Here is a 19,243-nt window from a genome sequence, read left to right on the forward strand (position 1 = left end):
TCCTAATATTTTCACAGCCTCTAATCTCACTTATTCTTATCCCAACTATCCTGGTCTATTCTTCAGAGGAGAAGTACTAACTTCCTCTTTATCTTCTCTCTTCTCCCAAACTGACTTTCGTTCCTGTCTTTAAAGTTGTCCTTGACCTACTATCCAAAGCTCCACGTTGCCATGTGCTTTGTCTCAGCTTCCAATGGGCACATAGACCATTGAAAAGGATCCCTAAAAGGATGTTTTGTTTGGAGCTGCTCAGCTTCTCTAGAACAACTGTTTTATTCTAGAATTTTCTATCATAGTCCTAAAAAGCCTCAATTCTCTGCAAATTTGATTCACATTTTTAATTCAAAGCAATGAATTAACTAATTTAGAGTTATTAAACCAGCAGCCTGCCGACTTTAGGAAAAAACAAAACAAAATTCTAAAAGCCGACTATACAAATTTCCAGTTTCTCAAGACGGTAAGAGAGACAGATTGATTCAAATACAGCTGCCTAATCATAGACAGTCTGTAGCTCTCCAAGAATTGCTTCCATTTTCCTTTCACTCTTCTTCCTTGCGGGAACAAAACAACCTTTAGACAGAGGGCTTTCTCCACTTTTGCTGCTGTTTGCTTTAGAGCACATTGTTTAGTCAGCACCATTTACTAGATTACATTCATCATCAATATTTGAGTTCTGTCAAATCCTTGGTACAGAAAAAGGTGGATGCTGAAGTCCTTTCTCAGATGGAATTTCATTTTTAAAAGTCTAAGGGTTGGGTATTTCCAGGTTTCATTCTATTTAGACTTGTCCAGACCTCTTCCTTTTTGGCAGGAGGTGTATATTATGTGAACGAATTAACAAAAAGGTGCCATGGATGTAGTGACAAGGACAAAGGTCCCAGTTAAGTCGCTTTTACACCCGTTTCCCCCTTAGTCATGACACTGTTTTCGGGTAAGTGGTGTTTAGAATGTGCTTTGAAGAGGAGAAAAGATAGCTTGGCTGACATGGAGTGGAAGTTTGTCCCAGCATCACTAAGAATAGTATTATGTTTGACAGGCAGCCAAAACGGCAAGCATGTTTACACTGTAATAAGGCCTTGCATAATCCTGATCTTTTTTACATTGGAAAAAGTCATGAATTCTCTTCTATTTGTACTGATGTGAGGATCAGTTTGCTTTATCAGCTACTTTCATTCTGTTCTATAATTTTCTTTTACATTTTTTTTTCTGTTTCACAAAAGTACAACTCACATCTAGCACTGCACACAAACCTTAAGGGTACAGCTTGATAAAATGCAGTATGTGTTTGGTGTGGCTTTTTTTCTCCCCCAAACATTGTACATAATGCATATCTGGTAAAATCTGCCATCCTATGCTGTAATTTCCTAAAGAAGGACAACTTATACATCCCTCTAGAATACTTTCAACACATCTTTTCAGATGAAATATAAAAACTCAGTGTAGGTGAGGACATGGCTGTCTTATTCTGTGTGTTTTTGAACCTACAGGTTGTCAGGCTCAATGTACTGAAGCAGAAACCCACCATCAGTATTTTGTACTTTCTTTAGAAGAAACTATAATGCAGAATCGTGAGAATAGTAAAAAATCAATCAAACAAACAAAAACCAAAAATGTCAGATACAAGCCAGTGGTACAGGAAAGGAGAAAAAGAGAAAGGGAAAGGGAGATACAGATTTAGGAAAGGTTTCCAGGGAGCTTTCTGTATTTATTTCACCACATCTGACCAGCCTTGCTCCATGGTTTCTCAGCCTTGTTGCTTAGCATGATATCGGGCCATTGTTGTTTTAGAAAATTGGAAAATTCACCAGCAATTTGTATCTCCCCTAGACGGCAAATTCCTTGTTGACAAGAATGTGTTCTGTTTCGTTGGTCACCCATTCCTACTTCACTTCTATCCCCCACAGCCCTTGAGGGCATGTGTGCCTCTCCTCAGAAGAGTAATTCAGTAAGATATTTTGAAATAAAGAAAGCTAGAGAGCCATGATTTCTTAGCAGGGCCCCCACTACTCCTTGCGGCCACCACCCCCACCACAACTGCTGTTGTAGTGAGATTCAGGAGCTCATAAAAAAGCTCTAAATATGTACAATGACTCATAATGTGTTGCATGGCTCAAAGGAAAACCAGATTAAAAGAAAAAACAAAAAGTGGAAATTTACTTCATTTTGTGTGATGTTGTCAAAGCACTCAGACTGTGGAATGTCAATATTGCTAGCTAGCAGGGCTGGACTGTCTCCCGAGCCCCAGGCCAGGACTCGCTTCCATCTGTAAGCAAAATTTAAGGACATTCAAGATTGGTAAGGGTCATTATAATGTAAGCAAACTATGTTATCATCACCTGCATCAATATCAAAACTGTGTACAATCAAACCTTTCTTTAGAGAAAGGGGACTTTGTTCTCCAAGACATCCTTAAATAAGTCTCTCCCCAGTTCTCTTTTTCTTTTTCTTGTCTTTCTCTTTGGCATCATTAATGGAAGGAGTGATTGATTATTGATAACATAATCTCAAAGCCTATTTAACACATTCACCAATGCAGTTTATGAATTAGTGGGATTAACTGAATATTAAAAGACCTACAATAGGATATGGATTATATACCTGAATGGTCATCTCTCCTATGTCAGAAAAAAAATATAGCTGGAATGTCATTCATTGGATTATTATAAAACATATTTATTTGCAAATATATGAAATTAAAAATGAATAAGCTTCATTTGCTTTCTCATCAATGATAACCACATCTCATTCTTAAGGTGGGGAAGAGATAATACTTAAGTATGCTTTACTACCAACCGCTGGCTCCTCAGTAGGTGAACCCTTGCTTCCAATGATACTCTGATATTTCCCAGAATTGCTGCCATATTTGCATGATGATTATATTTTTTATGTTTTCTTTAGTAATAATTTGTACTGAAAGCTACGTATCTAAACATAATATTGTTGAAGTAAACTTGTAATTCTCTAAAGACATTCTATGGTGTTTAGCCCTCATATACAAAATTTGAAGGCTAACATGGGCCTTATCACTATTCTATCAGTTTTGGTCATTTGAGCCAACATTGATAAGGCTCATTATCTTATCACTGTTACTTGCTAAGTGAATGTGCCACTTTTAAGATCTTAATGGTTGAAAGATGGGCAAGAAACGCCCAAAGAACTCTGCCATTTTTTGATAATGTGCCATTTTTTGATAATAGCAGCAGAATTTAAAAAATCTATAGGAAGCATGTATACTAAGATTACATTTTTAAAACAAAAATTAAAGAAATAGAAACAATTACAAATTAAACGTTAAGTGAATTCCTCTTCATTTCCAAACTTCCTTCTTGTTCTGAAATTTTTTTATACAATTACATGTCTTCTCTGTCACTGGATTTCAGCTGTTATCAACCATGGATTCATTTTTTCTTGACTTTTCTATTTCTTCTAGAAAACGTTTTTAATGGGGCAGGTTTTATGCCATTGTGTAATATAGTGGAAATAACATGGTCCAGGAGTCAGATAGACCTAAATTTGAATCACAGCACTTGCTGGGTCTGTTATCATTATCATCTATACAATTGGAAAAGATAATAATCATTCTTTTCAGTGCTACTGTGAGAATTAAATAAAATAACACGCAAAAATCCCAAAACTCAGATTACTTATGTATTGACAATTCATTATTAGCTTATCATATTAGAAATTCACCTACAAAAGCATTCATCATACATCAGGCATCCTGCCTGACCTCAGCAGTGTGTGAAGAAAATTCCATTTGTTTTTTATTTAATTCTCCACTTTTATCTAAATGTATATCAGAGTTTATTTTTTAATTATGTTAATTCTCTCTGTAACAATTCAGAAAAATCTGTCATTGTCAATATTTAGAACTTTTTTTGTCCATTGATGTGAATACTTATATGGGAATCTATTCATTAATTCACATGGTGATATGTTTTATGAAGATTAATTTTAAGACAATTTTTTGAATCTTAAATGTCACATATTTTCATGTGCAGAACCCTACTTACTGACTCCCTAGCTTATTGTGAAGGTCTCCTGCCCAAAGCCCCAGTATTGTCCTGGACACAATGATTCTCACTCTGTTGTCTAAACCAAGGTCCCAACTTGATGTCGGGGTGTAGGACTTAGTCATATTAGGTCAGAAGGAGAAATGTGTGAGTGAGCAGTAGCAGCTACATGAGACTGTTCCTCTGCCCAAGACTGAGTATTCATAGTAGAGTCGGGAGTTGGGTGCCCTCGGTTTGAATCTCAAGTAGCTTAATTATTTGATATTTAGTTCAACATTTATAAAAGGAGTATAATAAACATCCTAACACTTCAGGAGTTGTTTTGGAGAGTAATTATGCTCAAGACATGTTAATTATCATTACCAGTAGTAGTATTGATAATTTAGTATTATCGATAATTTAATATCATTGATAATGACAATTTAGTGTTACCTCTAACCCTGCCCCCCACACCTTCCCACTCCTAAGATAGCTGATACACACACATACATATACACATAATTTTCTGTTCACTCTTAAGAAAGGTGATAATTCTATACTCACTTGTCAAATTTTAACATTAACAGCATTGGTTTAATACTTAATACTAATAGATCATAGTTCAGAGACATTATCTCACTTTCATCCTTACTACAACTCTGAAAGAAAAAGAGGGTTATTATTATTCCTGTTTGAGAAAAAAGAAAATTGAGGTTCATGAAATTTAAATGACATGCTCAGAGTCACACAGCTAATAATTAAGAGCAAAGATTAGCACCCACACGTTTTCAAGGAAGATTAACGTTAAACTGTGGTTCTGTCTTGCCTGCCATGTATGGGAAGTCAAGTAGTGAACAAACTGAGGGCAGAAACATTGTCTTATAAGTTTCCATAGTACTTCCAGGCCTTAGTCATAAACTAGGCAGTAAAATACCAAATGGGCTATTGCTATACACTTGCCATCTTAAGATGGTGAGTTCTTGTAGGTCATCTTCATTGTGTAGTCTCATGTGATTATGTTATTTCATCAACTTTTATTGCTTTAACACCACCCTACGATGCCACAACAGAACTAAAAACTTTTACAGAAATTTAAAGAGTAGAATCGGCATGCAGTTTGCAGGAGGAAACTGCTTTCTTTAAAGGAAGAGGAACGATTCTACATGGCCTGTGCATCATGCTGAGAGAAAGAAATGACAGCCTTCCACTGCTTGCGATTGCTTCTAAGAAAAATGTTTTCCACTTTTACATACAGTATTAGTGTAATCAAGCAAATATTATAACTCTAAAAATTCAGAGACTGTAATAGCAACTAAGTTTGTTAACATTACATAAATTTATTGTGTTCTACTTAAGTAAGAATTCCAGTTTACCGGAAACCAAATGTCTTCAACTAGCAACCTCTGAGTGTAGTTCATCACTGTCCTGCTGCCTAACAATTCCACACATTACTGGATAGAGTATAATTCTTCAAAGGGCAAGGGAAACAGAGCGAGTGTGTATAACTGCAAGGTAAGGATGCTGGTTTTAGTTGTAGATTATTTACTCATTAGCTTTGTGATTGTGATCAAGAATAAGTTGCTTTAATCACTTGTGCAACCTCAGTTTTCTTTATCTCATTAAGGGGACGACAGAACTTGTTCCATAAATTTTATATAGTTGTTAATGTTAAGTGAGATAATATATATTTGAGGCATGGTATTCAGCTTCTCTAATACCAAATCTGTATTAGTTAGGAATCTCCAGAGAGACAGAACCAATAGAATATGTGTGTACATGCGTATATATATATATATATATATATATATATATACACATATGGATTTATTAGGAGAATTGGCTCACGTGTTTATGGTTTATGGTGGCTTAGAAGTCCCATGACAAGCCATCCACAAGCCTGAGACCCCAGGATGCATGGCTCAGGCTAAGTCCAAAGGCCTCAGAACTAGGGAAGTGGATGGTATACCTCTTAGAATGAGGCCAAAAGCCTCAGCATCCTAGGGCTCCTGGTGTAAGTCCTGGAGTTCAAAGCCTGGTCTGCCTGGAATTCTGATGTCCAAGACCGCAGAAGAAAAGTCTATCATAGTTTCTGAGAAAGATCAAGTCACCTTCTGAAATTGTTCTCACTGGGCTCTAGCCAATTGGATGGTGCACTCCAACACTGAGGCCAAAATTCCCCATCTAGTCTACTCACACTCAAACACGAATTGCCTCTGGAAACACCCTCACAGACACATCAGAATTAATATTTTATTAGGTTTCTAGGTATTCCTTAATTCTGCCAAGTTGACACCTAAAATTAAGTTCACAAGTCCACCACTTGTCAGCCTAGTGCTCATATACATCTCCTCAAACTGTATGTTATTTCCAAATAAAAACAGTAACAAGGTGATGGTTCTACATAACATGATGCAGGCAACGTGATGCGAGTATCCTGCATGCAAGTGAAATGCCAATCCCTCTTCCAGAATTCAGCTTTCAGAATTTCAACATTCAGAATTTTAATTTTTCAGGATTGTAATTTTGGGGATTTTGGACCTTAGCAATTTAGATCCTCATCAAACTAGTTGATTTCGAATCCCTACTTTTCAACATCAGCGTTATTCACTATTCTCCAGATGAAATTATCAAAAATCTTTTAAAAACTAGGATATAAGTCCTACGCTTTATCAAAATTATGAATAATTAAAATGCAGAGCCAATACATTCATTTTTTGTATTTTTCAAACTAAGTGAATTAATATTAACATTTTATGAAACAGATATACATATAGCTCAACTCCAAACTGTCCATGAATTTATCTAATAAACAGAGAAAATGCTGCTATAAGCAAGTCACAATTCTGATCTTATAGTTAGCTGAGCTATTAAGAAATTGTTGGAATAAGAACTGGGATAATAAAATGTTTTTGTTCAAATAAATTACCATGAATACACAATTGTATGGTTAATCGCAAAAAAGGATTGTCAAAGAGAAATCTGATTAAAATAATTCAACTGATCTAAGTTGCATTCCATTAACATCATTTCCCTGATTAAACTCTTCAATATTTCCCAATGAGCTGCAGGCATACATATGTAATATTACATATAATCACCTTTTTGCTTAAATAAAATTATATTCTGTAATAATCTATGTCTCATTATGATTATGTCATCTTCTAACTATATAACTTTCCACAGCAATGCCAGGACACAAATACCTACCTGTTTTAATAGCTGCATAATATTCCATTGTAAGAGTATTCGTAATATATTTAACCAATCCCTTGTCAATGAATAGTTTTAATATATCTAGGGATTTTTTGCTATAACAACATTTCTGAGTGAACATACTTGAGTAGACCTCTTTGTACATTTTTATGACTATATCTGAAAGACACATTCCTAAATGTGGCATTCCTGAGACAAGTGTTTCTTAATAAATTTTTATAGATATAGATTTAAAGTTCTATAAATATAGATAAATTGTCCTTCGTGGTGATTATCCCACTAGTCCCACCAAAAGTATTCAACACTACCATTAATACTATGGATGGAAAATTGTTTTCCACTGTCTGGATTTGCATCTTTAAACTGTGGGGTTGAGTATCATTTCATATGTTTAAAAGTCATTAATGTTTAATTTTTCTTTGATTGAACTACTACATCAATGTTTTAGACTATTCATCTTTCATCTTTCCTTTTTTGCCAAAACTCTATTATATTAAAGACATTGGATAATTTTCTATCGTGCAATTAACAAATATTGTTCTCAATTGTTATTTTGACTTTTTTGCTCTATGCAAAAATTTTAAAGGAATATGCAACAGTTACATATATTTTCCTTTCTGGCTTCTGAATTTTGGGTCTTATTATATTAAGGCCAAATCCCATTATTTGGGTTTTGTCAAATAAAATACTGGAAAACAATTGACTTTCCAAAGCAGAATAAATTATTTGTTTAAATGTTATTTGTGTTATGAAGTTGCTTACCAAATTATTTTCTACATGGATTTCAAGGGCAAACCACTACCCATAATAGCATCCAAACTAATCAATATTCCCAAATTTTAATTTCTCAACGATGCTTATTTTCTGACAGCTCGCAGCAATTTTTTCAAAAAGAGGTGGAACTTGGGCTAGTTTCTCCTTCAGATGCTGTTTCTCCAGAAATGTGTCATATCTCTTTGATGAATTCTGAACTTTCTTCTCTAAATCCCCAATATACATTTTCCCTTATGAAAGATCACTCAATTATCATCAGACTTCAATGATATTATCTCAAAAATGATGATTATGTGTTTACTTACACACAACAGGATAGGGAAACAAGAAGTGCATTCAGGTTTAATAATTGCTTCTTCATCAACCCATGTCTGCCACCAGGCAGAGACCTTGTTTTAATCATCATTGAATGTCCAGAAAACCTAATTAAGAGGAGCTGCTCAACAGATATGTGAGCACAAACTGAAAGAATGAATGATTGAACAAACTGGGATTTCATCTTTCTGAAACTTAGTTCCTTCTACAAAACAAAAAGTTTGGCAGAAAGAATAGTAAGATAACAGATTTGATAGTGGTTTGAAAAATAAAACATTCAGAAAAGTGGTATTTTCTCCCATAATTTTGTCTTCTTATTGATGTATTAATTTGTATGTCTATTCCAGAAATCTCTTTATGCTTTGGAAAGTCTTATGCATAATTTTGGCTTATTCAATTCAATATGCATTTAATAAGCAAATATTCTTTTGTAAGATATGGAATATTAGAAATGCTGACTATGTAATACTGATTACAAGTATGAAATAAAATAGAGGCCAGAGGAAAATAATTCTCATCTAGGGAGAGTATATTGGCTAATAAAATATTATTATATTATCTTTATTTTCACCATCCTCAGTATTACTGTGGAAAAGGCTTAGAGCTTCCATGAGGAGAGGCACTGTTAACTGTAAAAGTCACACATTCAATATTACACGTTCTATGCTTTCTTCTATAACTGTGTCCTCTCACTAGTTTACTAATTTTTGTCTATTTCAGGAATCTCTTGATGTTTTAGAAAGTGTTGTTTGTAATTTTGGTTTATTTAATTCAATTTATCAGTATTATGCTAAGTTTCATTGATTGATGAGACATATAGGTAGATAGTTAGGTAGATAGATACTCATATCTGGATAAGGACATATTCAAAACATTACTGGACTTCAAGTTCATTGCCAGCCTGAAAGGTCCTTTTGAATCCTCCATTTAAAGGTCTTGATTTTTATATGGGGACTTGAAGCAGGTAGAGACAGTAATCATGCAGGGGAAGGGAGATTTGGGAGAAAATAATGTGGTTTAAAAGGAAACAACATTATGTATTTTAAAGCGATGTTTATATTATGTTTGTTAATTTTATTCTATTTCCTTGCAGGTTTAAATGTTTATTTGCTACTTGGCTACTGATTAGAGAACACAAAATGAATAACTCAACAAACTCCTCTAACAATAGCCTGGCTCTTACCAGTCCTTATAAGACATTTGAAGTGGTGTTTATTGTCCTGGTGGCTGGATCCCTCAGTTTGGTGACCATTATCGGGAACATCCTAGTCATGGTTTCCATTAAAGTCAACCGCCACCTCCAGACTGTCAACAATTACTTTTTGTTCAGCTTGGCCTGTGCTGACCTTATCATAGGTGTTTTCTCCATGAACTTGTACACCCTCTACACTGTGATTGGTTACTGGCCTTTGGGACCTGTTGTGTGTGACCTTTGGCTAGCCCTGGACTATGTGGTCAGCAATGCCTCGGTTATGAATCTGCTCATCATCAGCTTTGACAGGTACTTCTGTGTCACAAAACCTCTGACCTACCCAGTCAAGCGGACCACAAAAATGGCAGGTATGATGATTGCAGCTGCCTGGGTCCTCTCTTTCATCCTCTGGGCTCCAGCCATTCTCTTCTGGCAGTTCATTGTAGGGGTGAGAACTGTGGAGGATGGGGAGTGCTACATTCAGTTTTTTTCCAATGCTGCTGTCACCTTTGGTACGGCCATTGCAGCCTTCTATTTGCCAGTGATCATCATGACTGTGCTGTACTGGCACATATCCCGAGCCAGCAAGAGCAGGATAAAGAAGGACAAGAAGGAGCCTGTTGCCAACCAAGACCCCGTTTCTCCAAGTCTGGTACAAGGAAGGATAGTGAAGCCAAACAATAACAACATGCCCAGCAGTGACGATGGCCTGGAGCACAACAAAATCCAGAATGGCAAAGCCCCCAGAGATCCTGTGACTGAAAACTGTGTTCAGGGAGAAGAGAAGGAGAGCTCCAATGACTCCACCTCAGTCAGTGCTGTTGCCTCTAATATGAGAGATGACGAAATAACCCAGGATGAAAACACAGTCTCCACTTCCCTGGGCCATTCCAAAGATGAGAATTCTAAGCAAACATGCATCAGAATTGGCACCAAGACCCCCAAAATTGACTCATGTACCCCAACTAATACCACCGTGGAGGTAGTGGGGTCTTCAGGTCAGAATGGAGATGAAAAGCAGAATATTGTAGCCCGCAAGATTGTGAAGATGACTAAGCAGCCTGCAAAAAAGAAGCCTCCTCCTTCCCGGGAAAAGAAAGTCACCAGGACAATCTTGGCTATTCTGTTGGCTTTCATCATCACTTGGGCCCCATACAATGTCATGGTGCTCATTAACACCTTTTGTGCACCTTGCATCCCCAACACTGTGTGGACAATTGGTTACTGGCTTTGTTACATCAACAGCACTATCAACCCTGCCTGCTATGCACTTTGTAATGCCACCTTCAAGAAGACCTTTAAACACCTTCTCATGTGTCATTATAAGAACATAGGCGCTACAAGGTAAAACATCTTTGAAAAAGATAGAAGGTGGGCAAGGGGAGCTTGAGAAGAATAAAAGGGATAAATGAGCTCCTAGTTTTAAAATCTCTGCCATTGCACTTTATAGTCTGATTACAAAACGTGCAATTCAGGAGCCCAGCAGTGACACACTTATCACGCCTAGGCTCCAGTTTTCAAAAATTGCACCTTATAAACTGTCAGTATTAGGAGCAATGAGACAATGAAAGAAACATGTTGGGATTGTGGATTTAAGAAACGATATACTCTTTCTCACACTCTCTTGAAGAAGGGCTTCTGAATCTACAATTTTATCAGTCTCTGCACAAGAGGAATAACCTTGTTCCTTTTTTGTTACTTTTGTTGTTGTTGTTCTCATGTGTCCTTAAGAGAAGGAAATGCCACAGTTACAAGGTAAACATGGAGACTTAAACATAAAGAAATAGGCACTATACAATGGGGACGTAAAGAAAGAAAATCAAAGAAGGATGCAGAAATGGTCTCTAGAGTGTTAAGCATATTTTATTCTTTTGTTACGGTCCTATTTAAAGGATTGCAATGTAATAAATGCTTATTTTTTGCCTTTCTTTTTCCCACCATGAAGAGAAAGCAAACAAACAAAAACCCCAACTAGGTCACACCATTTTTCTTCTTGTTATGCCACTATTTTGTACATCCCTGTTCTATATTGTTTATAGGCAAAACCTACAGGACTTTCACTAAATCTAGCCAGAGACAGCCATGAAAATAGACGTTTCACCCCTCCTCACTGTGTCCTTTGCATTAGTTGGGGATATCAAGGCCTATAAGGATTTAGTGCGTTTATGATCCTATATGCGAAATGTTTAAACCAATCTGATTTTCTCCTAAATAGCCTTTAATTTCAACAGAATATCCTACCTAAAACATAAACCTGTTTAAGAAACCAACGTCATTGTAAAGTTGAGGTTTCATCAAATTAAATAATGGATGATCTAGTTGGACCAAGTTTATTAAAATCAGGTGAATTTTAAGATTAAAAAATAGAAGTTTAGGACATTCTATTTCAACCTGAATTTGCCTGACCCATGTATGAAATGTTAACTTATAGAAAATGAACTCCTGACTTTGTCAGCAGAAAGGAATGCTGTTTTATTTATTTGGAATCCTAAACAGGATTAACATACTCACATAGCACCAGTGATTTCTGGGCCAGTCCCTAGAGAATAGGACCTTCTATCCAATGGCTGCTAAAGGATGATATTCAAATTATAACCAAGTGAAGTTGTCTGCAATTATCTATGACCCCGTGAAAGGGGAAAAATGGTATTTTAAAAGCTATTACTGAAACAATTACATATTCCATATTCCTCAAATTGTCAATTCTCCCTAACATTATTTAACTTCAAAATTCTCTTATCAATAGAATTATAGTAATCTTTGTGACAGAAATGTAGTGGCTAACTAAATAGAGGCCAAACGAGCTCACAGAATCTGACAGAAGGATGTAGGTGGCTGTTGCCATGCCACATCTCACCATCTAATTCCAGACCATAATAATCATGTCAGGAACTATTATCTAAGTGGTGGCATTATATAGAATCTTGCCACATAGAGATTTTTTATTTGGTCGTCTAAATAAATATAGGATTAGGAGTATACGGATTCACACACAGCTAGTTATTTTTATCCTTTATATTTTTCTTACACTATTTGCTGTAGTTTTCCAACGAGATTTTCTAAAAATGGCTCAATCAATGGCAATCAAATTATAAATGCATTTGCAAATTTCATATTTTGGATTTCAGATTTATGATATCTTGTCCAGTAATAATAATGTTAGTTACATGGTAAATTTGTCAATATTAGACCCCAGCACTTAAAAGAGTTATTTTGTATGATTAGCCTCATAGATGCCACCTCAACATTTTGGAGAGTTAAGGAGGAAAAAAAGCATGAGGAAAAAAAAACCAAAAAACTTATAACTTAGTAAGAAGCAAATTGCCAGCAGTATTTATATTTGACTTATCCTTCGTAAAAACAATTTCCTGTTTAAATAATTTCAGTCATTACCCCCAAACTAATCTTCCATATTTAAAGCATTCATTTATAGAGATTCCCTTACCTACAGTTACTTCAACATGCACTTTTACATTTTAAATTCATATTTATTTTCATATTGTTTATTCAAATGAAGGAATCAGTTGAATGGAAATAACATCAAGCCAGTGGGCTCCTCGAGTTTCTGAAAACCAGAGAATCGACTAGCCAAGTATTTCCCTTTTTAATTTATTGTATTATTATGATGTAGGTTTGGCTTCAGTTGGGAAGAACCCTTTGGCATCCAGAATTCAGGATTCAGGGTCTTTTTTTGTTTGCTCTAACAATCCAACGCACCATGAATCAAGCTTTTAGTCTCTGCTGCCATTGTATCCTTCCTTTTCCTCCCTCTGTTATTGATCCTTGCCACAGCCACCGCAACCTCATTGAAAGAGAAACTGTCACGTTAAAGAAAGAAATTGAAGATAGACTGACACCATGGAAACTTTGTCAAACAGATCAGAAAAATGGAAGGAATGCTGAAAATGATAGATGATTGGAGAGATATGGAGATTATATTCAAGGATTTTTATTAACCACTGCTGGATTTGTCTATTTCAGTGGCTCTCAAACAGAGACAATTCCCCTCTCCCCGAAAGGGGACACTTAGCAATGTGTAAAGACATTTTTGGTTGCCACACTGGGAGGAATGCTATTGGTATCTAGTGCATAGAGGCTGGGAATGCTGCTAAATAGCCTATAATGCTCAGGACATTTTCCCCCAACTCCTTTAAACAAATATTATTTGGCTCAAAATGTCAATAGTGCCAAGGTTGAGAAATTCTTGTCTACTTTAAGGGATTTCTAAAGCTTGCCTCTTATTAGTGGGAAAATAATTCTGCATTATTTTTAGAATATCAATGCAAATTGCTCACCTGTTAGAAAAAGGTAATACTCACCAATCATGTATCAGAAACACTTTTCTCCTGAGTCTGGTGTATGTGTCAGTCACAGATTGGGAACTCAGGCCACATCTACATATCAAAAATCACCAAACTATGCATATCGCACATCTTTTTTCCAGCATCTTAATGTTCAATTATGATTGCCACAAATCTAGTCAGTTGAGGTTGCAGCAGTTGGCCATCAAAATATTTGCAGTTGATATGATCAGTTTCTACTGGAGCTGCAATTTTTCCTTTCAAAAAATATTAAGAGCCTCTTTCAGAAACAATGTCATTTATCTTCTTTGCATTTACTGGAAAGGTGAATCTGTAAGGTCTTTGTTTTTTCTCTCCTCATAGCAATAATGTAGCTATCCCAGAGTGGTCTTATAAGAAGAGGAGATTAAGAATATGGAAAAAGTCTGTTCATTTCTTCGAAACAAGAAATGATTTTCCTTTTACCAGTTCATCATTAATTTAATGCCAGCTCCCAAGTATTAGGGCAGAGTAACCAATATGAGAAGCCACAAGGGGTAAGCTTTCTGATTTGAAATGTACAAGCTGGATGTCCAACATACTCCTGCTCTTTGTTCATTTGCTTTTTTGATCCTGAAGATCTGACGTTGGGAGAGATGGGAATTCAAAATGATGGCAACAATTACTCAGCAATGAAGTCTGTTTTTATTTTCTCCTACTTAGTTCATTGATAGTTTCCTCCTCGCCCCAGTTTCATAATATCCCTTTCAACAACCATAGTACCGGTGTTGCAAATAGTTTAGGAAAGCACCCAAAGCTGGATGAAATTGTGCAAAGTGTATTCTCAGCATGTATATTCAATACCATGCCTCTTAAAAATGCTTCTCTTAAAGAGTGCACGCTGTAGCATGAAATGTGTGCATATTTAATGTATCTTCCTGGAATATGCTATGTGCTAAATATATATATATATATTCTATAAATAAAATAATAAAATGTACAATAGAAATACATATTTCTGTATGCAAATAAATATATTATACACAAACTCTTAATATGCAATATGGTATATGTTGCTTCTGAATAACAAAGTTGATTTTATATGCCCAATTTTCAAAGAAAATATTATTTTCATTTGAAGGAAGAGATTTAAGAACAGCCAAAATCCCATATTAAGATTAAACCGTTTTATGATCTTTAAGAGCAGGGCAGATTTTAAATATCTCTTACAGGAATAAATTAATAATTTTTTCTGGTATCACTCCCTGTGACAACAATGCTTTATTCGCCTGTGCCCCTGACATGCCTCTTCTGACTAGAATCTTCCCAGCTGGTACTGTTCCAACAGCTGTGTTGATCTAGTGTCTGATTACTTGATGAGGTTGCAACCAACCCTTTCTCATACAGTTTCACTCTCTTCCAAATTAACTGATTTTAGTGGAATAAAAAATAATCATACTGGGAGAAAAGGATGACCTTCAGAATGCTTTTCACTCTGACAATCAAGGTAAAATTTGTATAAGCACCATATTTTAATAAATCACTCTTTTCAATTTCGGTCCAATACAACATCCCATACATTAAATTCCAGAAATGTTTAATGAGGTATAGCATAATATTGGAAGTTTCCCCATGAAATTTTAAGTGGGATTTTTTTTTTCTAAGTGGCCTATATTTTCTCAATAGCAATCCTCTTCCTTTCCTTGTTTGCCTCTCGACTACCCACATTTCCAAGAACATTTGCATTGATCCATTAACACAAATCTGTAGTTAGCTAATACAGTTATAATATTAGTTGGCACTGTACGTGCAATTCCAGGAGATGTTTACATTTTAATATAAAAAGTGTAAATATGAACATTTAAAGGATTACTATTACACCTTTTAGAGACCAAGTCAGGCAGTTGTAGTCATTTTTTAATTAATTTGAGTTCTCTTCAAATTTTAAGGCATAATTCTATGTCTATTTACTTTCTAAATTTTACCTATGACAATTCACACTGTGAATTGATGTGTTTGTCTATACCAAAGTCATTTCTAGAAAAAGAAAAATATTTGAGTTTTCTATCAATTCCTATTAGTTTTATATTGTTCCAGTGAAGTGTTCTCATTTCATTTTTGAGAACTGAATTGAATTCTGTATCGATGAAATGCCAAATGCTATTCCTGACTAGATGATTGCAAATATTGAAACAGCAAAAACATCATTAAGGAAGAATTTTCCACCTCATAACATGTTTCCAATATTTTCTCTCTTGGGAAGCTTTTAGTGCCATGCTCTTACACCAGGGATTAAAACTAACCATAATGATAAATTTACTTGAATCACCATTAGAATAATGTCTTAATTTGTTTTCTGTTGATATAACAGAATACTTGAGACTGGGCAAATTATAAGGAAAAGAGGTTTATTTGGCTCATGGTTCTGGAGGCTGGAAAGTTCAAAATAGGGCTGCTGCACCTGGTTAGGGCCTCATGCTGCACTGTAACATGGTGGATGCAATTACATGGTGGAAGCCTGTGCAAAAGAGGCAAAATACAAGGGACAATCTCACTTTATAATGACCTACTTTTATGGTAACTAACCTAGACCTGCAAGAATGCACTCTCTCTAGCAAAAGGGCATTAATTCCCTCAGAAAGGGGCACCCCTGATGACACAAATATCTCTTAAAGGTCCCACCACCTCTCAACACTGTTACACTTGGAACCAAGTCTCAATATGAGTTTTGGTGGAGAGAAACCATACTCAAGCCACAGCACATATCAAGGTTTAAAGACAAATGCAATAGATGCTTGACTTCTGTCTGTGATATCTCCACTAAAATATATATTTTAAGTATATATTTTTCTATCATCACCTACATCATGTATTTTTCCAGAGACTGCATTTAAACACATTCTTTTTCCTTTCATATGAGTATTAAGAAAGAATCATTCTGCTATAATATTGTTTAGAATTACCGGCAAGTAAAAAATATTTGCATTTAAGAAGTAATCCATCAACCTCTTCCTCCTTAACACACACATACTCACACAAAGAAACATACACAACCATAAATACTCAGGTACAGAAACACACATATGCCCATACAAATACACACACATACATGCATACAAACACACACAGGTCTCATCCTATCTTGACAGTGCCCAGAGGCATAACCTTTCTACTACTTCCAAAAGCATTTGGAATATTACTAGAGGCCATTGAACTCTAGAGTTCAGCTGAGTGGTGTTTAAGAAAAAATTCTATTTGCTCCTCTTTGCTCAATGGTCAGTTCCCTGCACAGTTTTCTAAATCTGTTAGAATCATATGAGTGAGTTTTAGCTCTCTGTCTGCCACCAACAGCCTTCCAGTTGTCTGCAGGCCATCTCTTCATCACATACCAGTGATTACATGGGGTCATGGTGAGAAAACATGTTTATATCAGAGAAATACGTCATAATACATACAAAACATATCTACAAATTCATATCTTCACAATGGGTGTCCTCAAGCACTATGCTACTACTATATAAGATGGTGCTTTAAATGTCAGCATAACAATCTAGAGTGCTGAGGAGAGGAAACAGTGATAACTTCTCTGCACATTTCTTCCAAAAATCCCTCTCAGACTTTTTTTTTTTTAGCCATATAGCTCTTTGTACTTATGGAATGTATAGAAATTTAGAAATGAAGCTTACTGTTAATATGCAACAGATGAGCAAATGGTCAAAATGTCTTGTGTTCTGAGTTAATAAACAGGAAAGCCATGTATGCATCTTCCATCTTGAGGAAAAGTGAGATTAACAATCTGATTATTTTTATTTTCTTGGTATCTCACTTTTAAAAATTATTAATAAAGAAGTAAATCAAAGTAATTTAAACATCAAATATTAAGTGGTTGAACAATATAATTTCCTTTTTTCTCAGTCCTACTGGATAACTTAACCTGCATGGAAAATATAACCTGAACAAGTTTGTATTTAAGCAGAAAAAAATCCATAAGGAATAAAATTTAGAATGAAACAGGAACGATAAAATATGAAGTCCCAGTGAGAAAAGAAAACAAATTATCCCTCAACTCTCTCAAATGAATAATAAAAGTTTAACAGAATTTCTTTTACTAAACCATTATTATTATTTATTATTTTGGAAAAATAAATTTTTGTAATGTTTTCTTATGTCCATTTATTATGTTTTTTTCTTATGTCTAGTTATTTCATCTCTTTTTAGTTTTTTTTATCTTTTAAAATGTTTTAAAGGTAATTTTTATAAATGTTTTGAAAGGCAAACACAAAAATTGCTATTTTTCTGAGGATTGCTTTTGTGTTGTAGTTGACACTGCTATTTCAGAAAGCAAAACCAATTTTTTAAAAAAATACAGTCATGCATATTTTAACAACAGGGATGCGTTCTGAGAAATGTTTAGGCAATTTTGTTGTTGTGTGAGTATCCTAGGGTATACATACACAAATCTATATGGTATAGCCTACGTATTAGTCAGTGTTCTCCTACAGGGACAGAACTAGATAGATAGATAGATGATAGATAGATAGATAGATAGATAGATAGATAGATAGATAGATAGACAGATACATACATACATATACATAAAGATATACATAGGTATTTATATATATATATATATATATATAAAAATGGGAGTTTATTAAGTCTTAACTTACATGATTATAAGATCTCACAGTAAGCTGTCTGCAAGCTGAGGAGCAAGGAGAGCCAGTCCAAGTCCCAAACTGAAGAACTTGGAGTCCCATGTTTGAGGGCAGGAAGCATCTGGCAGGGGAGAAAGATGTAGACTGGGAGGCTAGGGCCATCTCACTTTTTCACATATTTCTGTCTGCTTTATATTCACTGGCAGCTGATTAGATTGTACTCACCAGATTAAGGGTGGATCTGCCTTTCCCAGTCCACTGACTCAAATGTTAACCTCTTTTGGCAACGCCCTCACAGACATGCCCAGAATTAATGCTTTGAATTCTTCAATCCAGTCAAGTTGACACGCAGGATTAACCATCACAGCCTACTACACACCTAGGCTATATGGTATAGCCTATTGTATATTGTAGCCCGGACTACAAACCTGTACAGCAAGTAACTGTACTGAATACTGTAGGTAGTTGCAAAACAGTGGTATTTGTGTATCTAAATACATAAAAACATACAAAAAGTACAGTAAAATTACAGTATTATAATCTTATGGAATGGACTACTCATATGTGGACACCATCTTAGATGCAGTTTGTCCTTGACCAAACATTGTTAAGTGGTACATGGCTGTATAAGAAAACTGCTAATAATGACACATACACTAAATAGCAAAAAAAAAAAAAAAATGAGCAAAGTGCAAAAATATAACATACAATGTAAAAGCAATTCTATGTACTTAATGAATGCCATTTGTAATTATTTCTGAACAATATGCAGCAATTGCCGCTGTGGTCTCATGGGCTCTAAAAGTTTGTTCACAAAGT

At 35.3% G+C, this 19,243-nt stretch overlaps 1 protein-coding gene across 5 annotated transcripts in view; it reads left to right on the top strand.

Moving 5' to 3' along the window:
* Positions 1-19,243, top strand: part of CHRM2 (cholinergic receptor muscarinic 2) — a 174,490-nt gene that overhangs the window by 137,346 nt on the left and 17,901 nt on the right. For 4 of the 5 annotated variants that reach the window (XM_054496033.1, XM_054496035.1, XM_054496034.1 and 1 more), the window contains one exon: positions 9,388-14,779. In XM_054496033.1, the coding sequence (XP_054352008.1) occupies positions 9,434-10,834 (1,401 nt within the window). In that variant the 5' untranslated portion in view covers positions 9,388-9,433 and the 3' untranslated portion in view covers positions 10,835-14,779. Of the gene's footprint in view, positions 1-9,387; positions 14,780-19,243 lie in introns of those variants that run through there. The other variant, XM_063667862.1, reaches the window with a different exon arrangement.

This window comes from Pongo pygmaeus, chromosome 6 (genome assembly GCF_028885625.2).
Source record: "Pongo pygmaeus isolate AG05252 chromosome 6, NHGRI_mPonPyg2-v2.0_pri, whole genome shotgun sequence".
NCBI lineage: Eukaryota > Metazoa > Chordata > Mammalia > Primates > Hominidae > Pongo > Pongo pygmaeus.